The sequence below is a fragment of the Rana temporaria genome, chromosome 9 (genome assembly GCF_905171775.1).
Source record: "Rana temporaria chromosome 9, aRanTem1.1, whole genome shotgun sequence".
Classification (NCBI taxonomy): Eukaryota; Metazoa; Chordata; class Amphibia; order Anura; family Ranidae; genus Rana; species Rana temporaria.
The window spans coordinates 110,068,611-110,081,837 of NC_053497.1; the positions used below are offsets into that span (position 1 = coordinate 110,068,611).

The 13,227-nt window shown below is 43.4% G+C and overlaps 1 protein-coding gene across 1 annotated transcript in view; it reads left to right on the top strand.

The window, feature by feature from the left end:
• The window catches only part of NOTCH1 (notch receptor 1), an 84,061-nt gene that overhangs the window by 7,520 nt on the left and 63,314 nt on the right, over positions 1 to 13,227 (top strand). The window contains exon 2 of the mRNA XM_040324109.1: positions 5,526 to 5,598. Coding sequence (XP_040180043.1) covers positions 5,526 to 5,598 — 73 coding nt within the window. The remainder of the gene's footprint in view (positions 1 to 5,525; positions 5,599 to 13,227) is intronic.

Consider the following 13,227-nt stretch of genomic DNA (forward strand, 5'->3'; position numbering starts at 1 on the left):
ACCCAGCATGGGAGGACATCATGGTCAGTTCACCCAGCATGGGAGGACATCATGGTCAGTTCACCCAACATGGGAGGACATCATGGTCAGTTCACCCAACATGGGAGGACATCATGGTCAGTTCACCCAACATGGGAGGACATCCTGGTCAGTTCACCCAACATGGGAGGACATCCTGGTCAGTTCACCCAACATGGGAGGACATCCTGGTCAGTTCACCCAACATGGGAGGACATCCTGGTCAGTTCACCCAACATGGGAGGACATCATGGTCAGTCCTCCAAGCAATGCCAGATTCGGTCAGGCCTGTTGCTAGAAGTGATGCTTCCTACCCTGCATTGCCACCAATGGCCGTCTCCAGGGAAGGGTTTCAGAGATTTCCTTTAACGTTTTCATACAAAGACTGGTCAAAGTTCAAGTGAAGCTAAATTGCAGGAGGATTGGCCTGTATATTGGAAATATTCATGAACAGTGCAGGAAATGACAATTTCTTGCATAATTAGATAATGATAATCTATTGGAATGTGAGGGAATTGGCTTTCCAAAGCATCAAATGTCTATAACACAACAGCTTTTTTATCACGTTAAAAAACATCCATAAAACTTTTTTTAATACAATAGGGGAGGTGGAGAATTATTGAAGGTAAAGGCTGAATTTGCGGCACATGGATATGTTGCAGTGAGTGCCTAGCTCTTACCCGCTGCTACTTTGTGCCCCCCCCTCCCCTGGCGCCTGCTGCCCCCTCCAGGGACCCCCCACCTGGCGCCTGCTGCCCCCTCCAGGGGCCCCCCACCTGGCGCCTGCTGCCCCCTCCAGGGGCCCCCCACCTGGCGCCTGCTGCCTCCTCCAGGGCCCCCCCGGCGCCTGCTGCCTCCTCCAGGGCTCTCGTCGGCACCTGCTGCCCCACCAGGGATCTCCCCAGCACCATCAGCCCTTGCCTGTGGTCTCCCTGGCACCTCACTTGACCCTTTTTTATTCTGGTCTTTTCTGGCATCTTTCATGAGGAGAGAAGTGAAATCAAGCATGTGTACCTTCCTTCCTTTTTTATCTGTTCCTGCAAGATCTGTAATCTTCAAGCTTGCAAAAACTGGCTGTGTTTTCTTTTTTTCAAGTTGTCTGACTGTAGACAGTTAACTGCTGTTTCAAAATGACTGACCGACCTTCTACACACATTCTCAGATCCAAGCAGATCTTCCATTTGTGGCAGACACCCAGATTATCACGTGATATCAGATTATACACTACTTTGAAAACGTTTGAGCATAAATCCAGAATCTTCATATTGGTTGAATGTTAATTAGCATTTCATTTTATCAATGCGCTTATTTATTCAGCTTTGTTTTTGAAAAACACAAAAATAAAGGTTTGGGTTAAACGCCATTGACATTGTATCTGGCTGCAAACAATGTTTTTGTGGATTAAAAAAGTTTGATCCCCAAATTCTAAAAGCTAAAGTCACTTAATTTTCTAAACATCCTATCACTGAGCAAGTCTAAACTGGTTACAAAAGTTCTGTTGTGATACCATGCAGGCAATGTGATGTAGTGGAAGTAGGAGATAGACACATGCACACAGGGCATTTTTTCTCAAAGAATAGGTGCAGGAGCTCCCCCCTTTCTAAATCGCCCCTTTTTTCTACCCACCTACCCACCTATGAGGACCGTTCCTTGGTTCCACCCCTTGCTCAGCTCCCAGTATTATCCTTTTTAGAGAATACAGAACCAATATTTTTGTGCCAAGTAACTTGTATGGGATTTGTTAAAGTGGGAGTAAACTCCCATCTCTGACTTGTACCTATAGGTAAGCCTATAATAAGGCTTGCCTATAGGTAGTGTAAACATCTCCTAAACATGCACCGTATGAGATATTTACTGTACATGCAGCCAGTTCTGAAAGAACAGCTGCCCCCCCCCCCCCCAATGGACCACCATCATCAAGAAATTCCCCAGCACAATATACCTTTGCCAGTAGATCTTTCCCAGCAAATACTGACCCCCTGGCAACATTACACCCACCCCCACCAACAATAGCTCCCCCACTAATAACAATAGACTTCCCCAGCAACAATAGGCCCAATCTATCCCCAGCCCGCTGTGCAAAAATGGATCCCTTCCAGCTACAATAGATCCCCCAGCAGTCGGCATCAGTAGATGCTTCAGCACTCCTTCCATACATTCAGAACTGCGTTCCCCGTGTTCCTGCTGAGAAAAAAAAAGCTTTGCATGCACATTATAATAGGGTGTCAGCTCATCCGTTGCTAATCTCAATATTGCCATCACTGGCCTGCTTTTAATTGGATCCAAATTGTTCTGTACCCATTGTTGGTTTGTTTTTTATTGAATGACTTTTGATTAAAGATGCCTTTTGATGCTTCCTACAGCTTAAAAAGTTGTCAGCCAGCAAGGAAAAGTTTTTGTGGCGGGATTTATTCCTGCTCGAGCAGGTTCCCTCTTTGATGCCCCCCTTCCACAGAAGGCAGACATAGGAGGCAGTGTGTTCACATAACAGGGGGTCATTACACCCCCCATCTCGCTGTGGCAGGTATTAAGTGACAGGGGAGGTGGACGTGGATACTTGCCCTGTGCTGAACAATACGCCGGAGAGGTGTGTTTCACTGTTCACAATGACCAGCTCTGATTCCTCTCCTTTGTTGGTGGCGAAGAATGGGACTCGCTGTGCAGCTGTTGCGTTTTTCTCAGGAGTAGCCTAGAGGGAAATGGGGGGTGGGGGTGGCTGCTCGTGCCCTACCCCCTCCCCCACCCCTTTGTGATGGGCACTTCAGGACAGATTGTCAAGGCACCAAAGAGATGGGCCTTATCTTCTAAAAGTAGCCACAGATAATCTGAATGCAAGGCGATATTTCTTTTTTTAATCTTGCCGTGCATTTTCGTATAGCTCCATTAAGCACGTCAAAAGATTTGAACAGTCCTAAACCTTATCTCAAGGATAAACGTACCTACACACCCAAGACTAAAATCCCCTTTAAAAAGACCGTCATGGTCCTATTATTGGGACTGTTGGTGTCTATTTCTGTAGGTAGCTCTAAGGCATGGGTGCTAAACTTGTGGCTCCCGAGCTGGAGGGCACATGTTTAGCACCCATGCTCTGAGAAGTATACATAGGTTAAAAAAAGTCCATCTAGTTCAACCAAAAACTCAGTTTTAGAAGGTAATGTTGATCTGACAGATGAAAATCTGGTGTAGGTCAGCCTAATAGGAACTGAACACAAAAAATCCAAACCAACTGAGCTTCAGCCCGTGAGACCAATATGGTTGGTTAATGTATTTGTCGTTGTGATCTAAGTTGCCTATAGCAGTGTTTCCCAACTCCAGTCCTCAAGGCACACCAACAGGTCATGTTTTCAGGATTTCCCTCAGATGAAACGGCTGTGGTAATTACTAAGACAGTGAAACTGATCAAATCACCTGTGCAAAATAATAGAAAGCCTGAAAACATGACCTGTTGGTGTGCCTTGAGGACTGGAGTTGGGAAACACTGGCCTATAGGATGTCTGTATATCTGCTTAGTGCTGTCGCGTCACTTTTATGAGTGTCGGCCATGCGTAGTGTTTGAAATAGTTCTGCAAGTTTTGGAAGTACTTTGCACCATGCATAAGAAGAAGAGGGAAGGGATGGCATTTGCACTATGATGCAGTCATATATGAGTGATCACATGTGCAAGATTAGGCATGGATTATAAAAACGTCTAGATCGCTTGTCAAAAAGGAAATAACTGTCCACAGTCCTATTATATGACACCTAATATACACAATACATGTGCCATATGACTATAAGTGTAAGGGTCATGGTGATGACAATCTAGTCAAAAAACATGTTTTGCATTCAAATACAAAAATGCAGCATTTGACATAAAAATGCAATGTTTTTCCTGCAGTTAAACATGCCTTGACACATGCTGCAACAAAATAAATGAAGAGCAATGAAAAGTGGGTCAAACACAGCCCCTGAAATGCCATGTGTACTGATTGGTGGAATGTAATGGGATTTTGCTGGGCAGTTATCGATGCGCTTTGAATGCGAATACAATGACTATGGATTTAACCCCTAATGACTGAGGCCAGTTCTGCACCCTTGTTGTATCAATGAATGATTTAGGTGTATACAGCTAGCTGTGGTAATTGGGTGATTTTGGCTATATTGAGTGTCTATTGGCATTGCCATATACAAGCAGAGACCACTTGGAGTATCTACTGGGTTACAATTTACAAAAGGTTTGTTTTTTTATTTTCCAAATAGGTTCCTTTAAGCTAGTGCATTGTTGGTTCACTTACCTTTTCCTTCGATTCCCCTTCTCTATATTTTTTTTTCTTTGTCTGAATTTCTGTTCCTCCTCAGTAAGCTTGCCCCCATCATCCGAGCCGTTGTGGCTGGAGGTTAGTCAGCCAGAACAGCTTACCGAGGAGGAACAGGAAGTAAAGAAACAAAAATTTAGAAGGGAAATCGAAGGAAAAGGTAAGTAAACCAACAATGCACTCACTTAAAGGAACCTATTTAGAAAATAAAAAACAAAGCTTTACGACCCCTTTACAGGAACAGATGGGTCATTTGTATACTGTTAAACCTGTGCCTAACCAGCTCTTGCAGGTCTTCAAGTTTTAGCATGGCAGGTCAAACACGTGAGGACTTTCTGTAAATATAACTTGTATTCTGACGGTTGTGTTCAGCCCCCATGTGCCATGACACTTCCTGTACAATAGTGTTCTTCATACAGGTAGATCTGAGCAGCTTCGTCTGTGGTTTGAAAACAAAACTGCTGGTTCCATCCTTGTGGTTTCAGACATGAGAATGTGAAGGAAACGTCAAGAGCTTACTTCTGTTTGGAAATGAATGGGGTGGAAAATCAAAGTACTTGATGGGAGGGGGGGGGGGGGCTAAAAAGATGGACAAATATACAAATTTTTCATGGTGTCAAACCAAAACATGGCTGCCCTGGTGGTCAATTATCCACTTCCTCTTCTTTTTATCTTTGTTGTTTTGTTTCACTATTGCAGGAAGTAGCACATTAGTGAGAAGTTTCAGGGTGATAAAAGTCCATTACAGTTTACTAGATCATTCACACCTTGCAATCCTGAAATTGTATGCAGATTTGGTAGAGCTGTGTTCACACCTTGGGTTGCTGCCTAGAGCGAACAACCTCAAGGCCTCGGCTCTAAGCAAACTGAATGTTCCTATATTCTGAACCTATATATGTCCACTGACTCTGTACACTATGAAGACAGTAAGGATGACCAAACTGCAGATATATCATGGTCCGGGGAAAAAAATATTCCAGATGTAAATTTTTTATTTTAACCGTATTCGTTCAGTTCCTGAACAGTAGCTTCCATGTTTGACGGGAGATCTTCAAACCGCTGACAGCAAGATTAAAAAGAGGAAAAAGTCACATTTTTTAGACATGACCATTACCAAAAACCTTACAAGCTGATTAGAGAACACATGACTAAAAATGATTAAATGATATTAAATGTTTCTAATTTTATATTTTTCCTTTTTATTTTTTTCAGGTTTAAGGTGTACACAGGCTGGCGAAACGTGTTTGAACAATGGGAAGTGTGACTCCAGCGGGACAGAATGCAGGTTGGTTGATGTCATTTTTTGTCACTCTCAGGCAGATTTGGTGGTGGTTTGTCCTAAGTGGCGTTTTCAAGGCATACATGATTTGCACATACAGTACAAGTGCTATTTATGTCTCTTGGGGTGCTTGTCTGTCTCTAGTGCAGTAAATACTAGCCTAGTCCTAATGTAGGAAGGTGTAGTAGAAAAGCTGCTACAATGCCTACACTTGTTGGCCCAAGTGTTGCTGGGTTAGGAAAACCGATCGTGGCTGCACAATCAACTGGTGACCACATTTTAAATCGGTGGTTGCCAACCTTTTGGACCACTAAACTCACAATTTTGATTCACACTGACTCACCCTTATCCCCCGTACTCTGCAACACACTGCTGCCTTAGGCACCTTTCACACTGGGGCGGGAGGTGCGCTGACGGTATAGTGGCGTTATACCGTCGGAATTGCAGTGGTATTCGGCCGCTAGCGGTGAGGTTTTAACCCCCCCTAGCGTCCGAAAAAGGGTTAATACCGCCCGCAATGCGCCTCTGCAGAGGCGCATTCACGGCGGTACTGCCGCGGTTTCCCATTGCTTTCAGTGGGAAGAAGCGGTGGAGGAGCGATAAACACACTGCTCCAGTGTCTAAGCCCTCGGGCTTTCACATTGAGATTGCAGGGCAGGAGTTTTTCAGGCGGTATTTAGGCCCTATTTTTAGCGCTAAAACGCCTGAAAAACTAATCGTGTGAAAGGGGCCTTACACAGGCTCATCATTGGATCTTGCCTCCTGATTCAGCCACGTGCTCAAGCTCCATACTCCCTCCCTTATGCCACGTACACACGATCCAAATATTGTACGAAACATGTCGTCCGAGGAAGAATCATCCGATAATCGGATCGTTGGTACAGGGCTTCCGTGAGCCGATCATGACGGTTCATCCGATATTATTTTATCGGACATGCATGAAAATTTTCCTCGTATGATACCAGATCGTACGATTTTTGTTTGGTCAGTACAGTTGTCGTCTGAAAATACATTACAACACATGACATCACTTCCAGGGGCCAAGTCCTGGGGAAAAAAGTGTGGGAACTTCCACCCAAGTTTCAAAATGATACGCTCATATGCATAATTACTAAACCGCATGTTTTTTGTTTTTTTCGATCCACTGTACCTTAGTAATCCTTTATGTTACTGTCCGCTTCCTGTATATGGATTCATTGCGGTATCGAGGAAGTGACGGAATACCCGCACACTACCCGATGAATCCATATACAGGAAGCGGCCAGTAACAAAGGATTACTAAGGTTCGCCTGACAGTGACTCGAGCTGGGCATCGCCGCTTACTGAAGGATTGCCTCGGGCGGCTCGACTGCTCTAGTCCTGCAAAGGGAACTGCGTTCCTGCTGTGAAAAAAGTGCAGGGACTCCGTTCCCACACGTTCCCGCAGGACTTGAGCCCTGATCACTTCCGATTTTTTTTTTTTTTTCTGTCGTACGAAAATTTTCGTGACTTTAGCAACCTATTCAATTTCTACTTGCGACTGGTAAATGGAAAAAGTCGGACGATCTGTCGTCCGATTTTCGGATCGTGTGTACGTGGCATTGGTCTGTGATCGGCACTGCCATTGGAAGTCTCCTCCTTATTCACCTCCTGCTCTCTGCACTACTCCTAACACCTCCCTCTCAGAGGTGCCCGAACTATGGAGGAGGCATCGGTTATCAATGCATGCATGCATAACCCCTGGAGATCGCCAACATTTTCTCGTGGTTGGTGACCGCAGTTCTGGTTGTACAGAGTACTAGTTGAGTAGTTGACTAGTGAATGAATTAAAAAAAACAGAACAACCCTCCTATTTTAAGAATCATTGTTTGTAAAATGTTTACAGCTAATTAGGGTTACTTCTGCGCAATGGAAAACTGAAAATGTGTTGATTCGCAGAAATGTTGGGAGGAGTTGGAAATTTTTAAGATCAGTACCTGATCTGTCCGTGTATGGCTAGACTTTGTAAGTCTAGCCATGTATTTTTGTAAGTCATCTGAGCAGTACAAGTGGCTGAGTATCCAGGCAGGTGGGGGGAGGGGGCTCCCTTGAAGTTTCCTGTGGATTCGGCAGCTTGCCTCCATGCCTGTCCTCCTATTGAACGCTGGTAAGTTATTCAGAGCTGCGAGGAGTGAGGCATACAGAGCCCGGCACCTCTTTTGTGTGCACTTAATGAATTCAGGCAGCTTGTTGTGTTGTGTGTGTGTGTTTTTTTTTTTTTTTTTTTAAATAATACTCCTGCTGCAGGGACGCTGGACGCTGTAAATCTCGCCTTCTTTCATTGAAAAAGAGACAGCTGGGGTTTGGTGAAAATTTGGCCGCTTTTGTTTGGCAAGACAGATTAACGCTATGTGACTACTCATGGGGAATATCCCAGAATGCAATTTTACCAACATTTATCGCCACGCTGTAGGTTTTCTTTAAAAAGCTAGGCAAGAATTTTTCTTTTGGCTTAGGACTCTCGTTCCTTTCTAGGAGAAAACTCTTTCAGTGCATTATAGATGGCAGGAATAAACCACTGCAAACATGAACTTGTCTACAGCACGAGATTCATTTTTCAGGAGGAGCACTCGGGAGCATAAAGCAGCAGCCGCTTTTGGATTTTTCTGGTTCTTTTTCATATTTTTTTTTAGGAGGGCTCCTTTTTATGGCAATAAGCATATTTGGAAGCGCAATGAACCGTCACTGGATTGGATGTATAACACCAGGGAGTAATTTTTTTTTTTTTTAATTGCGAAAAGGTGTGTGTTTTTGTTTATTTTTGTTTTTTTATCACTCGCCACACATCAGAATTAGGTCCTTGACAGTGTTTTTTTTTCCATTTTAATTTTTTTTACAACTTCTCTTTATTGAGAACTTTTTAAGTAAAAAGTATAAAACATAGCCTCAGGGCATTCCCCAGTTTATAGGTACATTTACACATTACTAATGGCAAACCAAAACCGAGCGATTGTTAACTATAAATCTGTTGCTCAGGTCTACACCAGAAAAGGAAAATACAATAGGACTAATGGATCACAATAGTATTTCCTTAACTAGTCTCACGGATATACAGAAATTTAAGAGGCCACCTTCACAGGTTCATCTCGAACCAGGGTCTAATATACTACTGCCATGAGATGGGAAGTCCAACCCCTCCAACGCCTTGATCATCTATATAGTGGAGTCTGAATTTATCCAAAGATTCCACACCTCAAATTTTTTGGGACAGCCCAAGGCAAATAAGTTTCGGTATAGAGAGCAGCAGCTGAGTTGACAAGGTGCTTCGAGAAGGGTTGAGTAGGGGGTGCTTGGGCATTTTTAGATTAGATCACAGCTTGGATATTGTTGAGTCTGGAAATCTGCTATTTAGCTCTCTTTCTATTACTTCCGTGATAATCCTACTGTGCCTTTGCCATTTAAGTTTACAATGTTATAATAAAATTGCTGTTAAAGACCCAATAAAGCAGTTTTTGCACAAACTTTTTGCTTCATTAAAACTGCTAGCAGCTCTCTTCCGTGCCCTGTGGCCAAACTTTAAAAAATTCAGATTTCTTCAACGGAAAGTATAACTCCAGAACTTTGGCAAGTCTGTAAAGTTGTATTAATTGGTTGGTTGGTCAGTCAATACCCTGAATGGAGTTCTAGTTTTAGAAAGCTGTAAAATGAGACAAAACACTGAAAATGCAGAGTAAAATAAGCAGCAGGGGGCTGGGGACAGCTGTACCCAAATTAGTCAATTTTGGCCCATCTTGAGGCTTTTTTATTTTTTTGTGTACTTTTTGACTGTAATTTGTCGCTAGGAGCTGGATAAGCCAGGCAGCCACGGCAAGCTGCACAAAATAAAACAAACCCGCCAAGACAAAGTGAGCATGTGCCCCTATAATCTGCAGGCAGATGGTTCCTCGCTCCCCAGAGGCATGTGAATGACACAACTGTTCCGATTCATGTTTTCCTAGGAGTCCTCACAAGTGTACGGGACTGTGTAATGCTAACTAGCAGAGCAATTTCTCTTCTAGTGATTTTTTATTTTTTTTTCCCAGGGGGCCACCAGGGAAAAAAAAAATAATAAAGTGTAATTATCGCCCTATGTTTCTGCATATTGCCGCCATTTCCCCTGGAAGCCGTCTCCTTAACGGGAGACCGGTGACACTAATTGCACCAATTAAACAAGCGTATCGTTTGTTAATGTTGAGTAGATGATGACTGGGATCATGAAGAGAAGGTTCACAGCAGAGGATAAAAGAATATTTCTGGTATTCTGAATTCTCGGGACAGAAGGTCTCCCTTCCTGATTCGTAGTTTTGGCGTCTCTGTCATCGCAGCGCCAGGCTTTGATAAGCGGCAGAGCTGATAGCGTGGCATCTGAGCTGGGCTAGATAAAGCGCACCACGCTGGCTGGTAGCCATGGCTCCAGGTCACCTGTTGCTTTCTGGTTTGGCCACAAAGGTTCCATTATTTCCAAAGCACATCCAATTAGAAATTCAAGTGAAATACATACCAGACTTGGGAACGAAGATTTCCGTTCCACCATCACTGCAGAGACTACTTAGATGCAACTGAAAGAGAGAATGAACTTTAATACAAAGCGGGAAATAGTAACTAGCGGCCCCATGGCATATCTGGTTAACGCTTTATTTTTTTTAAATACCATGTACTGCTGAAGCACTCTGCTCTTCCACTATTTTACTCTTCTGACATACTCTGCACTTCTTGAGGAATCTACTTTATTTCCTTAAATATACTCCTTAAAATCCTTTATGCTGATGCTGCTGCGCTCTCCTGCTGAAATAACATCCATTTCCAAAAGGTGACCCCACAGAGGTGCAACTTGGCTCTGTCCATCTGTCTTGTCATTTCTAGATGCAGCAGATGTTTGGTCAAAGCAATCCTTCCCACCTCCTTTGTTTGGCTGCTGCTGTCAACAAGGGTAGTAGATTAGCCTAATAGACGCCCTCCACCCAATGCCTTCTCTACATTGACTCCTCATACGAGTCTGATGGAAGTGCTTGGCTGCTGTCTCTTTGTAATTTACTTGCTGTACCCGTCCTTTCTCCAGAAAAGACCCAAGACTCCAAGTTCAATCAATGGTTTCAACACACACCTCTCAAAGTCAGAAATTTTTCATTTTTTGAAGGCGCAGAAAGCTTATCAGCCATTTTAGTTGTTAACCCCCCCCCCCCCCAAAAAAAAGTGGATCCTACTCTTTTAAAGCATGTTATACAGCACAGTGTTTGATGTGTCATTTGGTCCCCTCTAACACCAGAAATACCTGGCTGATCCTGCAAGTTTCTACCCTTCCCCTCTGTGCGCTGACTATGATATATAATGGCTTCTGAGCCCTGACACCATGGTCAGAGTACGTGCCTCCGTCATATGTTTGTATCTGCAGCTCTCCTCTGTCCTCCTCCCGCTCCCCTCCCTGCCTGTCGGCTCTCACTAATGCTTCTCTGCTCTTCTCCCTGCTGCGTCAAAATGGTCTGATCTTATACCATCCCCTCTGTCATATAAAAAGCTGTATCCTTGTGCCTGTGCTTTATAAAAAGTCGATTTTTTTTTTTTACTTGTGTTCACAGCATCTTCCAGCGATCACGTGACTCCAGGCTCTTTGCTCCTCTCCTCCCAGGCTGACGTCAGCTGAGGAATATTGTCCATGGAAATATCGGACAGAGAGAGTAGAGAGCCTGGAGTTGCGTAATCGCTAGAAGATACTGTTAAAACTGGTAGAAATCAGCTTTTTTTTTTTTTTTTTTTTTTTTTATAAAGCACAGGCACTAGGCTACAGGTTTTTATCTGGGGGATGAGATTGTGGCTTAACAACCACTTTAAGCATCGTACACACAATTAACATATCGGGCGAATGTTCATACTTTTATTTATTTTTTTGCATGCTAGTCTCATATTTTGTTTGTTTGTTTCCGAGCATGCATGGTCTTCCTCTTGCGAATTTTTTTTATTTTTTTTTATTTATTTCTTTTGGGGACGAAAACTGTAATAATTGAAAATCGTACGATCTGGTATGGTACGAGAAACATTTGGCGTTTGTCCCTTCGGATAATTTCACATGAACTGTTGTGATCGGCTCTCAAAATATGTATACTAATGACCAGATTATCATACAATGTTAGTACAGCGATCCCCCTTGCTGTGCTATTGTGTTCCGACAGAGGGAACACTCCCATTGGCTGAGAACACTGATCAGGACATCAGTCTTGCCCCTTCGAAAGAAGCTGGCCCAGCCGTACACACGGGCCGAATGTCCTACGGCTGGGGTGCCCAACCAGTGGCCTGGGGTTATATGAGGTTAGCATGCAAAAAATGAATAAAAAATGTACGATCATTCGATAATCTCATTGTGTACCTGCCATTAGACTAGACTAAACATGCTGTTTCTTGTAGTTCCTTAATAGCTAGGGAGGTTTAAGGGTTGCCCTGTGCTCAATAGAAAATGTTGGGACTTTCTTTGTGTTTTTGAAGTCAGGGCTAAACTCACAAATGGCTTACCTGTATGGTGGGTTGTTCAGGCATTCAGTGGAGTGTTACTGTCCTAAGCCAGCCCAACCCCCCCCCCCCTTTTTGTTCCCTACTGTCTGCCAGAATTTAACGATCAAAAAGAGGTGGGAATTTTCACAGGCCATAAGTCGCTAATGGTTTGTTCAGTGGCTTGAGCAAACCATGCACCCCCCCAGGGCACTGCAGGCTGTAGAGGAAGTAGCTAATGTTTCAGTCCAAGCTATTTATTAAAAAGCCTCATACATTTTAAGTGTCTCATAGGATGGTTATTGGCGCACTTCATTTGCACATTTTTTGTTCAACAGGTGTTAGGACGTGCGCATTAAAACTATGCATTTATTTTGATATGTGCTTTGGAGGTCAAGCAGGGCTGGAGAAATGTCAATTTAGTTCACTGACACATCTTTAAGAACTAAACATCCTAGGAGAGATACAGGGTAGGCCGTTGTTGTTGTACAGGATTTAAATAGGGGCAAACAGTAAAGTTGCAATACAATTCAACACGGGAGGAATCGGAAGCCCCTGCTCATTAGAGCTTACAATATAAAAAAGAGTCAATTGATACAAAAGGTAATACCTGTTGGGGATGAGCTGATGGAGAAAATAAAAGTACAGTTAGGTGAAGGCAGAATAGGCTTCTCTGAAAAGTTTTCAGGGATTGCCTAAAAGTGGATAGTGTAGGAGATAGTTGAACAGATTGGGGTAGGGGATTCCAAAGGATGGGAGAGGCTCGGGAAAAGTTCCGGAGGCAAGCATATGAGGAGGTGACAAAGGAGCTAGAGAGCAAGAGATCTTGGGAGGAACAAATGTTAAGCTCTTTTATGAAAATGCTGGCAGTCTTTCATACCTTGCTAACAAGAAATGGGCATACAGTAAATAAAAATATGTAGTGCTTATTGACATTGTTGAATCACCATAACAGCCAGGCAACATGCTTTTTTGGAAGGAGAGTTCAGCCATGGCAATACCTATATTTCTCACTAAAGGTAAAAATAAAATAAGTTATTCGCACTTAATGTTGTTGGCAGTGGGATGAAATAAATGCTGGGACACCAGGTCCATTTTGTCCAGAGTAAGTGACTGAGAAAGAACTGTAGCCAACGATTCATTATGACAGACAGGCAT